The sequence below is a fragment of the Microcaecilia unicolor genome, chromosome 13, assembly GCF_901765095.1.
Source record: "Microcaecilia unicolor chromosome 13, aMicUni1.1, whole genome shotgun sequence".
NCBI classification, from domain to species: domain Eukaryota; kingdom Metazoa; phylum Chordata; class Amphibia; order Gymnophiona; family Siphonopidae; genus Microcaecilia; species Microcaecilia unicolor.
Window position 1 is genome coordinate 5,356,754 of NC_044043.1, and position 18,574 is coordinate 5,375,327.

At 44.9% G+C, this 18,574-nt stretch overlaps 1 protein-coding gene across 1 annotated transcript in view; it reads left to right on the plus strand.

Annotated features, from left to right (window-relative positions):
- MNT (MAX network transcriptional repressor) overlaps positions 1 to 17,394 on the plus strand; it is a 164,227-nt gene extending 146,833 nt beyond the window's left edge. Inside the window, 3 exon segments of the mRNA XM_030185758.1 lie at positions 15,054 to 15,180; positions 15,183 to 15,245; positions 16,572 to 17,394. Coding sequence (XP_030041618.1) covers positions 15,054 to 15,180; positions 15,183 to 15,245; positions 16,572 to 17,281 — 900 coding nt within the window. The 3' untranslated portion in view covers positions 17,282 to 17,394.
- The last annotated feature ends 1,180 nt before the right edge of the window (positions 17,395 to 18,574 follow it).

Here is an 18,574-nt window from a genome sequence, read left to right on the forward strand (position 1 = left end):
TGCTTTGGCGAGGGTAGGGAGGAGGATGTTGGTTTCTGCCAAAGTTGTGCAGTGGCATCTTAAGAGCCTGATTAACTAAACTCTCTTTTGTATAGATAGAGAATGGAAAAAAAAACCCGCCTTAGTAAATCAGGGTCTAACAAGCTGTGACGGACTGCAGGGGATGCCCTTCCTCTCACCCCTTCCCCCCAAACTTTGCTGGGAGGAGGTAGCAGCAAGAGAGATCCTAAGATTTTCGGATTCAGATCTTTTTATGAAGTTTGTGTAACAATACATGTGTAATAAACAATGCATTAACAGGAAAGCAAGTAACATTGTAGAACTAATTAAGAAAAACCATTAAAAGAAAAAAAAAAGAAAAAGGAAGATAAACATTATCAATAAACATTAAGGATAAGAACCTATGATCTACAGAAAGCTAGTAAGATTATCAGTCATAATTATGTTGATCATTTGTATATCCATGTCTAGAAAGTCAATCAAGATCCATTCGTACAATCAACGGCCTTTTGCCCTTCAGAAAAGCATTGAAGACCCATTTCTTCAAGAAAGCCTACCCTAACGACTCAACTTAACTAAAGCCTGCCCACGTGATTCTTACCGACGATTGTTATACATTGACCATGTCCCATTATTCCATTGCTATCCCATATCTATTCCTATCCACTTATCATTTCTATAGCGCCACAAAGCATACGCAGCGCTGTACACCCTGCTCAAAGAGCTCTCCATCTTCCTACGCCTACCTCCTAACGCTCATTTCCTTCTGCTCCTAATTCCTCCTTTGTTCAATTTACTTATCCATTAACCCCATTAATACTATGTTTACCACAAATTGTATATTCTTCTTATGACTTGTAATTTTTTTATATTGTTACTATGTAAGCCGCATTGAGCCTGCCATGTGTGGGAAAGCGCGGGGTACAAATGTAATAAATAAATGTGATGACAAATCCTGGTTCAAATAGACCTGTAAAGGTTTCCAGGTTTGAAGGGTAGTTTGCAAGTTTTTTTTTTCCCCCAGCGGATTTTAGTTCAAATCTAGATATTTTTTTTTGTTGTTACATTTGTACCCCGCGCTTTCCCACTCATGGCAGGCTCAATGCGGCTTACATGGGGCAATGGAGGGTTAATACTTAGGGCCCTGTTTACTAAGGCTCCTCATGGTTAGATGTATGCTGGTTCCAGGAGTGAGATTAGACTGGTCCTGAATTTCTAACATCCTCCTGATGCATTTACGAGATTTGCAGCAACGAAATTCAATGGTGGAAATGGGGCTGCAGTCATAGGAGCCAACTCTGTGGGTGCTGTGGGTGCTTGAGCACCCCCAATATTGAGAATATTCCTTGTATGTGTTCAAGGAAGGATTATTTCCATTGGGCTTAGCACCCCCAATAATTTTGAAAAGTTGGCTCTTATGGCTGCAGTGAGATGTCAGCCTGTTTGGCCAGTTCTAGTTTTAAACTGCTTGGCAGCTCTGTTGCATACATTAACGCTTATCGTGGCTGTGCCGTGGAGGACTAAGATCCCTCCTCCCCTCTATGACAGCCAGCGCCCTTGCACTGAACTCCTGGAACTGCTTGTTCAGCCCTATAAGGAAGGCCTGGCTACGTTGCCCGGTTGCTGTGAGCTGGTGGCAGCTTGACAAGTAATTTCCCAGCAGAAGGGAGGAGGAGCCTGGCTGCTGACACGTGGAGCTCTGCATGCACGCATGGGGAGGAGAGACAAGGATTGCAAAATAATGTTTTTACAGAAGAGCTACTGCTGCAAGGGAAATGGGTTAGTCCACCCAGACATCCTATACTACAGGCACTGTGAGGGCCTCTGGTGGGAAGATGAGGAACTGCACTCATACTTTACAGCACTGTTTCCCAAATCTACTCTTGGAGTACTCCTTGCCTGTCAGGTTTTCAGGATATCCACAATGACACTGCATGAAAGAGATTTGCCAATAATGGAGACAGTGTATGCAGATCAAGTTTATGCATATGCATTGTGGATATCCTGAAAGCCTGACTGGCAAGAGGTACTCCAGGACAAGGCTTGGGAAACACTGCTTTACAGTACCTGCTGCCTTCCCTTCCATTCCAGCCTTACATAGGGCGACGGAGTGGGCCACAGGGGAGGAGGAGAAAAAGCAGAGAGGCTTTTTGGATCAGATGGGGACTAGGGAAGCAATGAGAGCGGGAAAGGAATGAGCCTCCACAAAATTTGCATGGGTGCTTTTTGTTTTATAAGCCTTACTGCTGGCCCTATTTGTTTTGTTTTGTTTTTTGTTTGACAGGGAAGGGCAACATGAGCGAGATTAGTTGGGAAGAAGAGGCGAGAAACCTAACTTTAAAATGAATTAGGTTTTTATTTATTTTCACACTTTGTATTCCTGGAGTTTGTTTTTAATAGTCCAAATAAAAAGCAGGGCTACAAATCCATTTGAACATGGGGCAGACTTACCAGATTTTTGGTGGTCACAAATGGAATACCTGCCTCTGAAACTGAGGCACCAGGAAGGGAAGGGAAAATTTACACTTGCTCCTGAGAAATGTCAGCACTCGGAATCTTGGTTAGTGATCTTTACGTTTTTTGAAGAAGGGGACACACTGGCAAAAAGATTTGAATGTGGGCCACAATGAACACTGGAGAAAGTGATTGATGTCTATATCCCTGGTCAAAAAGGGGGAGGGGTTGACCCTGCCTAAGGATGTAGCGACTCAGCTGTGAAGGTGTATGTGAAATTAAATGAGGTTTGATTCTCCGAACTCTCTCCTCCACTCAGCTAAGGCTGCCAACTGAATCCAGTTTTGTGGGTCAGAGTTGATCCAGTCCTGACTGTACCCCAGTGCATGCTGGGACTTGTAGTCTTGGTTTACATAGGGATTGTAATAGGAAAATCAGAAATACAAGTCCCTGCATGCAAAGGGGTAAACCCCAGGACTAGATCAGCCCTATCCTGTGAATCTGGTTCCGGTTGGCAGCCTTACCCGTGGCCCATCATGTGTCCTCCAATCCACATTTCCTCTAAAATTCTCTTCCCCAAAATACACTATCCCAATCAGTCTCAACTTTCACCAGCTTCTCCTCCCAGTCAGCTGCCATCATCTGTCCCCCAACCCCTCCAGGCTACATCTTCCCTAGTTTCTTAATGCCTTTGACGTTCCCCGAGTCTTGTCGCAGGCACTACCTGTGGGATGGCTGTACCTTTTTCTTCCAGCTCTCTGTGAGTTTGATCCAGATGGCGTCCAAATTTCTTCAGTGTTTGCGCAGTCTTGCAAGAATAACATTGGGTATTTGTATGCTGCATAAATCAAAGATACCGAGAGCCACACAGTCCTGGAAAAACAATCAGAGCAGTTGTTCTGAAGACAGTGCCAGCAGCAAGCCTTTGGATGTTTGGGGAGGGGGAATTGTGTATTGAGCTACCTGGCCCCAGGCTTTGCAATGAAGAACAGCCATCTCATAAAATTACTCTCATAATGCATTGAACTGGGTCACAAGATTTTCATACTGACTGGTTTATTGCCTGTTGAGTTAGAAGGGTTTGTAGGTGTACTTGCTTTGTGTCTTCTGACCACATGTTTACACCATCCAGCTTATATCGAACGAGATAACGCCCAAGTTCCGACCTAAATCGGGAGATGGGCGTTTATCTCACAAAAACGAATAACGCGGTATAATCAAAAGCCGAATTTGGGTCGCTTTCAACTGCACTCCGTCGCGGATGCGGACAAGTGGACGGGGGCGTGTCGAAGGCGTGTCGAAGGCGGAACTGGGGCGTGGTTATCGGGCGAACAGAGATGGGGCGCCCTTCGCCGATAATGGAACAGTTTTGAGCTAGAATTTAGGACACTTTTCCTGGACCCTGTTTTTTACGAATAAGGCCCCCAAAAGTGCCCTAAATTACCAGATGACCCCCAGAGGGAGTCGGGGATGACCTCCCTGACTCCCACAGTGGTCACTAACCCCCTCCCACCACAAAAATGATGTTTCACAACTTTTTATTTCACCCTCAGATGTCATACCCCTCCCTGGCAACAATATGCGGTCCCTGGAGCAGCAGTTGTTAGGGGGTGCAGTGGACGTCAGGCAGGTGGACCCAGGCCCATCCCCCCCCTACCTGTTACAATTGTGCTGCTTAATGCTATTAGTCGTCCAACCCCCCCAAACCCACTGTACCCACATTAGGTGCCCCCCTTCACCTCTTAGGGCTATAGTAATGGTGTAGACTTGTGGGCAGTGGGTTTGTGAGGGGGATTTGGGGGGCTCAACACCCAAGGGAGGGTGCTATGCACTGGGAGCTCTTTTACCTTTTATTTGGTTTTTGTAAAAGTGCCCCCTAGGGTGCCCGGTTGGTGTCCTGCCATGTGAGGGGGACCAGTGCACTATGAATCCTGGCCCCTCCCACGAACACAATGCCTTGGATTTATTCGTTTTTGAGCTGGGCGATTTCATTTTCCATTATCGCTGAAAAGCAAAAACGCCAGCTCACACCTTGACGAATAAAACATGGGCGTCTTTTTCTTTTAAAAATACGATCCGCCCCGCCCCTTCACGGACCCGTTCTCGAGATAAACGCCCATGGAGATAGGCGTTTCTGTTCCATTATGCCCCTCCATGTGTGTTTGCTGATGCTAAACATTGTAATGGTCATGCTGGTTAGAAGGGACAGAGAAGTGTTTTGGTGGGAGGGTGGGAGCCTGAATGGGGAAGACCCTTGTATGTGTGTAGTAGTAGGATGATGTAGGGGTAACAAGTGGGGGAATGCAAGAAAGAAGGAATACTATGTAAGCCACATTGAGCCTGCAAATAGTGGGAAAATGTGGGATACAAATGCAATAAATAATAATAAGGAAGGAGCAATAAAAAGCCAAGAAAGAAGGGTGGTGGTGGTGGAAAGAGACAAGTAGGTGAGAGAGAGAAGCCATCTCTAGGGAGGGAGGGCTGAATAGAGGAGTGAGTAAAGCATCTCAGGGTGGGGGTGAGATGAGGGCAAGAAGCATCTTGAAAGAGAAAAGAATCGAGTGAATAGGAAAGAATTATCTCTAGAGAGAGACAGGGAATCAAAAAGAGGGAGAGAAATATTTCAGAGAGGTGGGAGGGAACGGGTAAAAAAGAAAGAAGCTTTCTAAAGAGAAAGCAGTAGTAGGAGAGTGAGAAAGGGGGAGGGAGGGGGAAGAGGGGGGAGAGAAAATCTTGTAATGAGTGAAGGAAAAAGCTTGTATCCACAATGAATATTCATGAGAGAGATTTGCATGCAGTGGATGTCCTGAAAACCTGAGGCTGGGTGGGGTGCCTTCAGGACCAGGTTTGAGAACCACTGCTATAGTAGGATGAGAACCTCTAATGGGAAGGAGGGGTAGAGAGAATATGTGAAAGAATAAAGTGTTTGAGAAGCCAAATAAAGAGACAGGACTGTGCAAGGGCATAAAGAATGTGGAAATAGAACAAGAGAGAATTTGAACAAGAAGGAGTGGGAAGCTAGGTAGATGTTAAGAGAGAGAAAACGGGCCTACATGTCAGGAGGGGTTGAGTTACAGAGAAGCGGTTGGAGTTGGTGATGGAATGAGTCAGTGGAGGGTAGCGAGGGTTGGAGGTGGTGAGTACAAATGGAAATAGGCTGGAAAAGTTGAGAGAGAGACAAGGAATAATGGGAGGACTGGAAAGGGGTTAAAATGGGAGATTGAAGCTGGTACGTGGGTGAGAGGTGAAAAGAGGCAGTTTGGAGACTGAAGAGAGGAAAATGAGGGATAAAGCCTGGAGAAACAGAAAGGGAGAAAGATGAGATGGAAGAACAGTGTCGGACAGATACAGAGAAGGAGGGGAAGAAGACGGGAGGAGAGAGAAATGAAAAATAGACACTGAAAAGACTGACACAAGGAAGGTGGAAAGTGACTGGAACTAACAAAGATAATAAAATGGCAAGACAACAAAGGTGGACATTTTTTTTTTACATGTTTAGCTTTGGGAAATGTGCATCATTTGTTTTTCCATTTTTCCATTTCTGTTTCTCTTTCCAGTATTGCACTGTTTAGAATCTTGCTTTCTTGGGGATTTCCATATCAGTTTTTGTCTGCATGTTCTGGCATCTAATTTGTGGTTCCCCCTATTTTCTATTAGGTGAGGGTCTCTTTGTGTTCTACATGTGTGACAGAGGTGAAGGATTCTGCTAGTGTACTGTAGTGTCTGTGTAGGAATCTGTGACATGCAGCTTGTTCTAATTTACCTGTAGTAGGTAGATTTGGTGTTCCAAGACACAGTGAATATTTACAGTGCTATCTTTTCATAAGTAGCATTGCTGTTCTGATAATTAGGGCTATTATGGTGTGGTAAGTTTGTTATGTAGGTTGTGAGTGTCTTTTTGCAGGGTCTTGCAACGGAAGGAGCCATATGCTGTACCTGAGGTGGCCTCACAATTTAAATACTTGTCTTTTAGATGGGGGAGTTGTAAACGGAATGGCTCCATTGTTGGTTACTTTGGGTAACAGGTGCATTTGGTTCATACGGGTGCCTAAAAAATTGTTGTATCTGCAAATCACCTGTATGTGCATGTACAAACCACTGTATCTGTGTGAAACACACTCTCTCTCTCTCACACACTCACTGTGGCTCACTTATGCACTCGCACACACTCTCATTCTCACACACACACACTCTCTCACAGACACACTCGCACCCACACTCTCTCTCTCTCTCTGTCGCACACACACACTTGCACATTCACTCTCTCACACAGTCACTCTCACACACACACACTCTCAAACATACACACTCCGAGGAAAACCTTGCTAGCGCCTGTTTCATTTGTGTCAGAAACGGGCCTTTTTTACTAGTGTACATATAAAGATTTTAATGTGGATACAAAGCACATATTTAGTACGTAAGTATTGCCATACTGGGAAAGACCAAAGGTCCATGAAACCCAGCATCCTGTTTCCAACAGTGGCCAATCCAGGTCATAAATACCTGGCAAGATCCCAAAAAAGTACAAAACATTTATACTGCTTATTCCCAGAATTGGTGGATTTTCCCCAGGTCCAATTTCATAATGGTGTGTGGACTTTTCCTTTAGGAAGCCGTCCAATCCTTTTTTAAACTCCGCTAAGTTAACCGCCTTTACCACATTCCCAGCAACGAATTCCAGAGTTTAATTACCGCTGAGTGAAGAAATGTTTCTCTGATTCGTTTTAAATTTACTACATTGTAGTTTCATCGCATGCCCCTAGTCCTAGTATTTTGGAAGCGTAAACAGACTCTTCACATCTATCCGTTCCACTCCACTCATTATTTTATAGACCTCTATCAATCTCCCCTCAGCCGCCTTTTCTCCAAGCTGAAGAGCCCTAGCCGCTTTAGCCTTTCCTCATAGGGAAGTCGTCCCATCCCCTTTATCATTGAGTGTGTGGGAAAAAAAACAACATATAAAGATCAGGAAAATTTTTGAAAATTGCCTATGAATCAGACTTGTTTTTGTCGTGCACTTGCCTATTCTCCGGAGAATACAGAGTGTGGTGTTACAGAAGTAGAGGTTTAAGGATTTTATTGAGATTCTGTCCAGCGCTATAGAGAATCCACATATCTTTCCCACATAAAAGAATTATAATGTCAGTTTTACAGGGTGCTGAAACTGTCTAAGAGGGTGGTTGTGCATAAAAGGCTGGGGTTGGGTGGGAAGAAAAGAGTTCTATGCCTTGGCCATAGAAAGTTAAAAGTGGTAGTGGGACATCTAATTGGTAGGTGTTGGCAGAAATGCTGAGTCTCACTCATTATAATATGTTGTACTTATTTGAAGGCCAGTGTAAGTGCTGGTTTTCTGCTGACTGCCGGCTTCTGGAATGAAATGGGCTCCCTGTTTCTTCTCCCCACTCACAAACCTACTTTGTAAAGAGTCTGCTTTGAGATGAGCTTGATCGCTGCACTTACAGCCAGTGGCATACCAAGGGCAGGGCGATAGGGGTGGTCCACTCCAGGTGTAGGATTTAAGGAATGCCATTTTTTTTGGCCCCGACTCTGTACCCCAGAAATGCTGGCAATATCTCCCTCTCCTTTTCGCCCAATCCCAGTCCAGCATCTCTTCCTTCCCCCCAATGATCCTGAAAAACATACCTTGACAAACGGGCAATTTATAGAGGCGGCTTCTGGCCAGATCTGGGGCCTTCCCTTGGCTGTATCCCGCCTATGCAGCAACAGGAAGTTGCATCATTGTAGGCGGGACCAAGGGAAGCCCCAGATTGGTTCAGAAGCCACCTGCTTGAATTGCTGTGGCTGCCCAGAGTCTATCAAGGTATGTTTTCAGGACCCCAGGGGAGAAGGAGAGGAGAGATGGACTGGGGAAGACAGTGGAGAGATGTTGGATCTGGGAGAGGAGGGACTCAAGAGATGCTGAACTCATTGAGGGGGGAGGGGGGAGGAAAATGGAGAAGAGTCGCTGGATCCACTGGGGAAGGAGAAGGGGAGAGAGATATGCTGGATCTGCCAGAGGGTAGGGTAGGGGGAGGAGGGGAGAGAGAAACCCAGAGATGTAGGTTTCACCAGGGGGAAGGAGATATGCTGGATCCATCAGGGAATGGAGGGGGGGAGAGAGAGAGATACTGGATCTGCTGGGTGGTGGGGGGGGGGGGGAGAGAGTGAAATATGCTGGATCAGTAGAGGGAGGAGAAAGGAAGATAGGAGGAGAGATGCTGGACTCCAAGGGGGAGCATGGGGGTGGGGGAGGAGAGTGAGAGTGACTGTTCAGGGAGGAGGGAGAGGGGGAGAGACAGGGACACAGAAGATGCTGGCCTTGGACATGAGGAAGACAGGGCCACTATCCACTATCTCTCAATGATTCAATCGCAGGGCCACTTTTGTTTCCACAGATTTCTCTCCTCCATATCCGTGAGCTATATGTTCAAATGTACAGCGCTGAGTACGTCTATAGCACTATAGAAATGATAAGTAGTAGTAGTAGTATCAGGGAATACTAGAGGAGAGATAGTGGATGTCCTGCACCCTGGTCTGGGCACAGTTCTACGTCAGACCCCTGAGGAAGACTTGTTGCCGAACACGGACTGTGTAGAGTCTTAATAAACTTGTTTTGCCGTTCTTACTCCTTGTTTGGGCTGGTGGCTTGGACTTGTTTTGCTTCCACCTTTGTGCCCTGTGAAAAATATACTTGCCATATCGTGCTTCATTTAATTACATATTAATAAAAATGATCCTGGTTCTGTTACGTAAAGTTTCTGAAATAATTAGAACATATGGCAGGTTTTCTTCTGAGATGGCAACCGTAGTGCGGACAGGTCGTTGTGTAGAGGGGCAGGGTGGGAGAAAGGTGAAACTTTATGTGGGAAGGGATTTGAGGTGGGGCACGGACAGGGCAAGGGTATGAAGCGAGGCAGGTTTGGGTTTTTCTCTGTCAAAAAGTTGGCAAATCTGTCTGTAGAGATTAAAAACAAATATATAAAACCAACTAAAAGTTGGTCTGCTTTTTATTATCACCATATCCTGGCAATTCTAACCAAGGTCAGTGATACAATACTCTTCCCTGAATTTTGTCATATAGTGGAGGGGAGTGTTAAAAAAAAGGATCCGCCTTAGGTATCAAATACGCTAGGTATCACAATTAAAATGTCCAGTATTTTTATCAAGCTGGGGTAATTATAGATCAATAATATTTAGCAATTTACAATAAACTCTTCACATACTGAATCTATTCAGCATATTTAATAAATTTGCAAAAGTTTCACTTAGCTTAATAGGAGGACTCCTCACTGACACGGGCCACGTTTCGCTCCAAACGCTAGGTGTGTCACTACTTACATCAGGATCAGCTTTGGAAGGGTCATGGGACCATGCTTTTCTCCCAAGCTCTGTCTCCCTCTAGGTGGAGTGTGGTAACCGCAGGGCTTGGGAGAGGAGTTCACGCAGACTCAGTCTCTGGCCATCCGTTCCACCTTAAGCATGGCTTCAAGTGCAAGGCCACTCAGTGGGGGTGAGTAGTAGTGGTCGGAGCGGCCTGAAGCAGGAACTAACCCATGGCAGCAGCAATGTAGTGAGGTTTTTGTATTGTATTTTTTGTATTGGTGATACAGTGTGGTGAATTTTGGCTTACGCTTGGGAAAGAGTGGGAGGCAGAAGCGTAGCCAGGTGGGGCGCAGGGGGAGCGGTCGCTCCCATAAACAGCTGTTTAAAAGAGTGGCACCTATGCGCCTCAACTCGATAAATATTTTTTTTTTGCTCCCTCTTCTTCTGCCGGCGCTCTCCCGTCCGCGAGGTCACTTTTACTTCCCGATGCGTTCTCCCTCCTGTGCCGATTATCATCAGCCTGCCAGCGTCGGGGCTTCTGCTGCTTCTCCTTCCTCAGGCGCGCGTCCCACCTCTGCGCAAAACAGGAAGTTGCTTAGAGTAGGCGGGACGCGCCTGAGGAGGAGAAGCTGCAGAAGCCCCGACGCTGGCAGGCTGACTGATAATCGCCGGCGCAGGAGGGAGAACGTATCGGGAAGTAAAAGTGACCTCGACGGAGACGCGGCAGAAGAGAGGGTGAAGCCAATTTGTAATCTAGTATGCTGGAAGGAAAGGGGAAGACGAGGGCTGGATGGGAGGGTCAGAGTGAGAAAGGGAAGGGACACGTGCTGGTTGGAAGGAGGAAGAGAGGGGCTGGATGGGATCCTGAAAGAAAGAGTCAGAAAGAAGGGAAGGAGAAAGATCTGGAAGAGACAGTTACTGAATGGAGAGTGGGAAGGGACAGGTGCTGGTTGGAAGGAGGAATAGAGGGGACAAATACTAGAAGGAATGGTCAGAGAGAAGGGGCAGGTGCTGGAAGGAAGAGTCAGTGAGATGGGTTAGAAAGGGGACAGATGGCGAAAGGAAGGTGGAAGAGAAGGGACAGACTGGAAAATAGGGAGAGAGAAGGGAGAAAGGGGCAGACATTGGATGGAAGGGGAAAGAGTGCAGGCTGGATGGAAAAAGTAGAGGAGGCACACACTAGGTGGAAGAGGGTTAGGGGCAGACACTAGATGGAAGGGGGGAGAGGGGCATCCTATTATTTCACAGTTTTTTTTTGCTAACTCTCCCCCCTTTTCCAGCACCTTCTCTTTCCTCCCTACTGTACAGCACCTTCTTTCTATTTTCACTCCTCTACCCAGTATATTCTCTCTTGTTTTCTCTCACCCCCTCCAGCATCTCTCCCTAACACTCCATCCAGCTGGATGGAAGGGGATAGGCCTCTAAAGGGGTTGAGTGAGGGCAATTGCTGGCTTAAAAGAGGGAGGGAATATTGGAGGATGCTAGACATGAGGTGAGTAGGAAGACGGGGGAGATGCTGGACAAGGGGGAATAAAAAAACAGAGGGGGTACTGGACATTACACAGGGATGAGGACCAAGAAGGGGTATGCTGCACATGGAGGAGTAGGGATATAGGGGAGATGCTGACATGGAAAGGAGAGAAAGGAATGCTGCATACGAGGGGGGAGTAGGGTGTCAGGAGAGATGCTGGATGGAGGTGAGGGAAAGAGGACATCCTGGACGGAGGGGGTAAGAGAAAACGAAAGAGAATATACTGGTCAGAGGAGTGAAAATAGAAAAAGGGTGCTGTACAGAAGAGAGGAAAGAGACGGTGATGGAAGAGAGGGATAGCAAAAAAAAAAAAAAAAAAAAATATGAATGGGAGGGCTGGAGTAAGGGAGATGAAAACTGTAGGCAGATGTGGTTAAAAAAAAAGGAAGATTGAAGACTAGTAGTAAAAATGAATGAAGTCTGAGGCAGAAAACTAAATGAAGGAAAGCTGAAGGAAAAGATCATTCAGAGGTGGATATTGGAGAGAAAGTGAAGAAGGCAGGAAGGGAGAGAAGAAGTGGCAGATGAACTGGAGATCATGTGAAGAAAGTTAAGAAAGCCAGAACTGGAGACTGAGACAAACATGATGGGAAAAAGAAAAACAAAAATGACCAAACAACAAAGGTAGAAAGAAAAAAATTATTTTTAATTCACTGAATGGAAAATGTCAGTTTTACAGTAGTTTACACTGCTTTCTGTATATTTGCAGAGTGCTGTTTTGATTTCTCTTTCTCTAGTGTTGCAGTGTGGCTTCTTGGGTTTTAAGTTTAGTCTACATATTCATATTTTAACTTTGTGGTAATTTATTCTGTACCTGGCAAGCGTGTTCAGTGTTTGTGACTGAGGCCAGGTACTCTGTTTGCACCTAGTTTTCTGTTTAAGCATCTGTAAGAATTCAACTTGTTCCAGTTTTCCTAATGGGCATATTGATGTTCTAGTTCCTACTGGAGTATTTCCTGTTTGCATTTTTCTAGATAAGGTTCTTTGGTTGTGTTACTTCTGTAAATCAGTGGTGTCATGGTCAAGTAGATTATATAGATTTTGAGTGACTTTTGTAGGCTTGTATTACAGGTACAGCTGTTCCTCGGTAGGAGTACAGGGGCGTTCCTGCTAATGGTGTCACCAGACTCATGGCTGAAGAATGGAGTGTTGGTTCTCCTGAACCACAGAGGAAGGGCCATGATCATGACACACTAGCAGCACCGCACTCCTGGTTGACAGAGTATGAAGTGCAGCTAAGTGCTAAAGAGCCAATGTGGGGTGAGGATGCTGTAAGTTAAGAGTGTGAATGGTAAATGACTGCAAATACTTTGCTTCATAGTTCAGGAACAATTCAGTGAAAAATGTTTGGGCAATTCATAATGTTTTACCGAGCATCATTCTTAGATGACTATCAGCTAACTACCATAACAAAAATAATAGCAATTTTTCTATTGTGCAATGCGTTTCTCCACTACCAGGGAAGTAGACACATACTCATACTGTTTCCTGTGGTTTCCAATTTGACTTCTGCTACTTCAGTTGTGTGATCGTTGCTGGCGCCCCCTGACCTTAAAACCTAGCTACGCCTCTGGTGGGAGGGCCAGGATGAGGGAGGGAGCAGGGATAAGAAAATATGTGGCTGGGGAAGGGGAACCGAACTATAGCTACGTGATGCAGGGTTCCAATTAGGAGTCACCGACCAGGAAAAGGCTCTAGGAGGCATCATTACGATACTTTGAACTCTCTGTTCAGTGTGCTTGCGGCAGCAAAGAAAGCAAGTAGAATGTTAGGTATTATTAGGAAAGGAATGGAAAATCAAAACGAGAATGTTTTAACGCCTTTGTATCGCTCCATGTGTGACCACACTTTGAATACTGTGTGCAATTCTGGTTTGCTGCATCTCAAAAAAAGATATAATGAATTATAAAGGTACAGAGAAGGGTGACGAAAATGATAAAGGGGATGGGATGACTTCTCTATGAGAAAAGGCTGAAACGCTTGGACTCTTCAGCTTGAAGAAAAGATGGCTGAGGGGAGATATGATAGAGGTCTATAAAATACTGAGGGGACTGGAACGGGTAGACATGAATCGCTTGTTTACTCTTTCAAAACTGGTGCCACTGTGGGCATATAAACAGAATGGCATATATTACATGTCCTCAGAGTGCCTAAACGTAGGTGCCCAGTTTATGATTTGCCCCCTTAGAGGATAATCATATAAACCCTTTCGACAGGTAAAATAGCAGTTTACTAATGGAAATTAAATCTTTGATTATTGTCCAAACTGTGGTTTAGAGTATGAGTAATAATCAACAATGCATTCTTTTGCTTTCCTACTGAAAGGTGGGCAGGGGGTATGGCTGGAGAAGGTGCAGGTGATGGGTTTTTCTATTATAAAAAGTTGGCAAACTTAGAGGGTCTTTTACTAAGGCGTGCTCATGTTTTTTGGCACAGGCTAAAATTGGGTGCCCGCTAACATTAGAGACACCAATGCATCCTAGGGCGTCTGTAACGTTTAGCGCCCCCCCCCCCCCCAATTTTAGCATGTGCCAAAAACGTAAGCGTGCCTTAGTAAAAGACCCTCTAAAGTAGTAACGGGTGATTCAATAACCTCAAGTAGGGAGAGGCATACCTACAGAAAAGAAGTTGGTGGTTTTGTAGAGCTTTGGGAAGACTTCACCTGAAGTTATTGTGTTTAATTCTGTAGGCCACTTCTCCAGAAAGATAACCGTAAAGGTGGCCTGGTGGAGGCCTATGGAGGAAGTGCAGTGTCTGCACCAGAACAAATCTTATGCATCTGAGTGAGGAAAGCAGAGCATTCCTGCCCCCCAATGTTTATGAATTCACCTCAGGGCATCTGTCTTCTTGGTGCCTGTAGCCTCCAACCACACAAATTCCCCTTCCCACTTGGTACTTGGCTGTCTTCGGGAGCAGATGCCTTTAGCGTGCCGTCTTTGTAATGCATATGGCATGGTGACACTAACTCAGAAACTGCAGAGTGTTGGATTCGTTTGCATATTCCTGGATTAGGATAAGACTTCAAAGATTAGAGTTTGGCATTCTAATGCAGCATGAAACGCCTTTGTGGCTCTGCATTGTCAAATTCTCTGGTGTTTGTGCTTGAGAGACATTTCCAAGGTTTGAAAGTTCTTTAATAAGGATAAGAGAAAGGGACCTTCACACCCACTTATTGTAGTGAACTTTATGGAAAGAGTAAGAAGAAAAATTGTCATTGTTTGGTTTATTTTTTTTTCAGCTAAGCATTACTAATCAGATCTATAGGCTCTACTAAAGATACGCAACGGTTGCTCATAAGGGTGGTGTCTCCAAACGAATAAGCTATGGGGAGCTTACAGTGTTGACCATGTACCACAGAAGGAAAAATAGATTTGCACTTGGCTGTCTTTAAAATGAACATCATGCAAAATGGCCTCTGATGGAGACCTGTGGCATGGGATTAACTCACATTGGGTGGAGCTATTGGCTTTAATTATTAATAATATAAAAGTTAAACCCAGTGTCCATGAGGAAAACATTTTTCACCAGGCCAACCATTTGGACAGCCTGCAGGGAGATTTGAATATCTTTCATTTAGGATGCCTGGGCATACCTGCATTAACATTTGAAACTGGACAGTTCGGGGTGGTCTCTAGTGGTATTTGCCGGGGTTTTAAAATGCCAAACCCAGGCCATTTTTCTTACCGATTTGTTTCTTTCAGTGATGCCTCATGCTTCTGGTTTCGCTTTCTTTTCTGATTGTTAGACTTTGAAAAGGAAGGAAAAGGAGTTCGAACACGAGATGGAGCGACTGGCCCGGGAGAAGATCGCCATGCAACAACGACTAACAGACTTGAAAAACGAGCTGAGCCAATGGATGGATATCCTGGAGATAGCAGAATCATCCGGCAGACGGTGCAGCCAGAGGATGATCAGGCATCCACGTCGACAGCATAAGGTACGATGTTGGCATTGAACCAGCACCCCACATCTGGTTTTTGTGAGAGAGTCTGGAAGCAGGATAGTGCTTCCCAGGCGCACATGTTTTAATGTTAGTACTTTCTTGTCATACGCTGAACAGGCTTATGAACTTCAACATGTATACGCTGGAAGAGAGGAGACATGATAGAAACGTTTAAATATCTCAAGGGCATTTATGTACAGGAAGTGAGCCTTTTCCAACTGAAGGAAAGCTCTGGAACGAGGGGGCATAGGATGAAGTTAAGAGGGAACAGGCTTAGGAGTAATCTAAGCAAGTATATTTCACAGAAAGGGTGGTGGAAGCATGGAATTGCCTCCCGGTGGAGGGTTGTGGAGTCGAGGAATGGTGTCAGGACTTTTAAAAAGGCATGGGATAAGCTTGTGGGATCGCTTAGGAAAAGGAAGAGTTAGGGGTTACAGAGGATGGGCAGACTGGATGGGCCATATGACCTTTATCTGCCGTCATGTTTCTATGTGACACTCCTGCCCTGCGACTCCATAAACTTCTCCCTTTTTCCATCAATTACCTACAGATCTCGGGGGAACATACAATTCAACTTTATTCCTTCCTTTTGTACCCTCTTAATTACTGTCACCTTCCCCACTACCCACACTCACAAAAAAAAAAGTTAGTAAGATCACCTGTGTTAATCGTGTGTGGACGTTGAGAGAAATCCCTTATCCTTTACTGGTAGAAGTAACTTTGCTCTATAGCCTTGGAAGTTATCAGTTGAAAACAAAAGGTGTTCGTGGAAAGCTGCTGCCCTGCCTCTTTTTCCTTCCAGGTCTGTCTAATCTCAGACACACTTTTTTATTATGCACACTGATTTTTGTATCTACTTTGACTAATATCCTGTTTTTTTTTGCCACGGAAACATGAAGACAAAATCTCTTGTATATAGTGTTTTCAGTGTGGGCATGAGAAAAGATAAACATGAAAATGGCCCATCCAGTCTGCCTAGTTAAAGTTGTTAGGGTTGTAATTGCTACTCCATGCAGGTTACCTCTGTACCCCTTCCCCCCCCCCCCCCCCCCCCCCCCCAAGCTCTTTTGTAACTGCAAAGTCATTTCACAGCAATTTGTAAACTGAAGCCCTCAGCCCTTGCTATCTGTCCTTTTCTGTGTGTATATCTCCACTCTTTTTCCTGAACTCCACCATCTTCTCTGAAAAGGCAAGCCTCTCCCCTCTGTTCTCTCTTCTGCCTATATGATCTTGGTGAATGAACCACCCGTGGTTGGGGTTGTTTTTTTTTTTTTTTTGGTAAATATTCTCTTCACTACTGTTGTTTTTTTCTTATTTCAGAGGGTGAAGACAATGTTGATGAAGACATGGAAGATGACAGGCCTGTGAACTCATTGCCCAAGCCGAGCCAGCGCCAGCAGACTGAGCTTCTGAAGGTGGTCTCCCCCAGCGGTGCTGCCCATCATCCTGCCATCCTGCCACAGCACATCCAGCAGAAGCTGGTGCCTTCACACACACAGCCTCCCATCTCTGCCCAGGCTCTGGTGCCACCCCAGGCCATCGTGCCTGCACAGACTCACATTGTGGCGGCATCCACGGTGCAGTCCACTGTGATTGCTCATACGGCTACCACACATGCGTCAGTCATCCAGACAGTTAACCATGTGATCCAGGGTCCACAAGGCAAGCATATGGGCCACATCACACCTTCCACGTCAAGCCCTGTACAGCTCACTACTGCTGCTCAACCGATTGGCCATATCACTGTGCACCCGGCTGCCATCAATCATATGACCCATCTTGGCCAGCAGTTACCAATCTACCCTCAGCCTGTGGCAGTTAGCCAGCCAATGGTCAACCATATCACTCATACCATTTCTCACCAGCAAGTGAATGGAACCACGAGCCTAGGTCAGCAAGCGGTGATGACAAAGCCTGCAGTGGGCACCCAGGTTGTCCACCATCAACAGTTAGTGGGACAGACAGTCCTAAACCCGGTAACTATGGTAACCATGCCATCCTTTCCTGTCAGCACTTTGAAGCTGGCCTAAAAACAGCAAGTCCGTGGACACCTCATCCCTCCCACATGATATCCATGAAACTCCATACTTCCAACCTTGTCAGATTCCGAGGAAGAAATTGCAGAAAACTCTGTCAGTTTGGGGGGGGAAAAAAAAGGGTTAGCAGCAGTGGTTGATTTTGGCCAGCAGGGGGTAACAGTGCACTGGAATTTGACAAATGAGAGGAAGTTGACCACAGCTTTTCATAATGACTTAATGTGTAATCAGTGAATAGAACTATGGTGTTCTAAAGACCCTCTTGTTTTTATTTTTACCCCCTCCTACCTCCTTCCCTCCCTCTTCTATGTGTCACTTCTTTGTAGGATACAGACGCTAATCTCCTACCTGAGATAACGTGTAGAATGGGAAACGTATGGGATAGTGTTTGAGGGCGACCTTAGGAAGCTAATTGCTGCAGGCTATATATACTTAAAAAAAAAAAGATATATATATATATATATTTTGGTGACTGTGTATGCACATATGCACACACACATGTACTGTATGTGCATATATGTATGTGTGTTTGGGTTAGAAAATTAAATAGAAAAACCTAGTCTCGACTAAATTGACTGCATAATTTCATGGTGGACCAGGGTACAATGAAATAGGGTGAATGTGTGTGTACGCATAATTATGTATATCTATATACTTATATATAGAGAGATATATGCGTGGTGTGTGTGTGTGTGTGTGTGTGTGTGTGTGTGTTTTGTATGGTGGAATGTGACAATATTTTTTCCAGCATACTTACATTTCCGTAACTATCCTAAGCTAAAAATCACTGTGATTTTGTTATGATGAATTATTCAAGAAAATTCTCTGTTAATAAAAACAATTTTATGTATATATACGTATGTGTATATATATATATATGTAAATTCATATATATTCAAAAATGTCATTCAGGCTCATTAGCGCATTTCATATTTTATTGATCATGTTACAAGAAATGCTTATGTTTTGGCAAAAAAGATAATTTTATTATTTTAACTATTGTTTCCTTTTGTTTTGTTTTTTTTTGTTCCTGCTTCTTGGATACCTTGCAATGAGGATCAGGTCCTCTTCTGAATGTAGGCATGAACAAAACGCTTCCTTCATGGCTGCATTCTGGCCATCCTCTTAATACTGATCAGGGTCATCCATAGAGCCTGCTGCTGTTTCCCCTCTACTCTGTCTCTCCTCTTTCCCTCTAGATCTTGAAGCTGTTTCCCTCTCCCTTCAGAGCCCAAGTTCCCTACCTCAGCCACATATCCATAGCCCACAGGCCACAGTGTGTGGGAC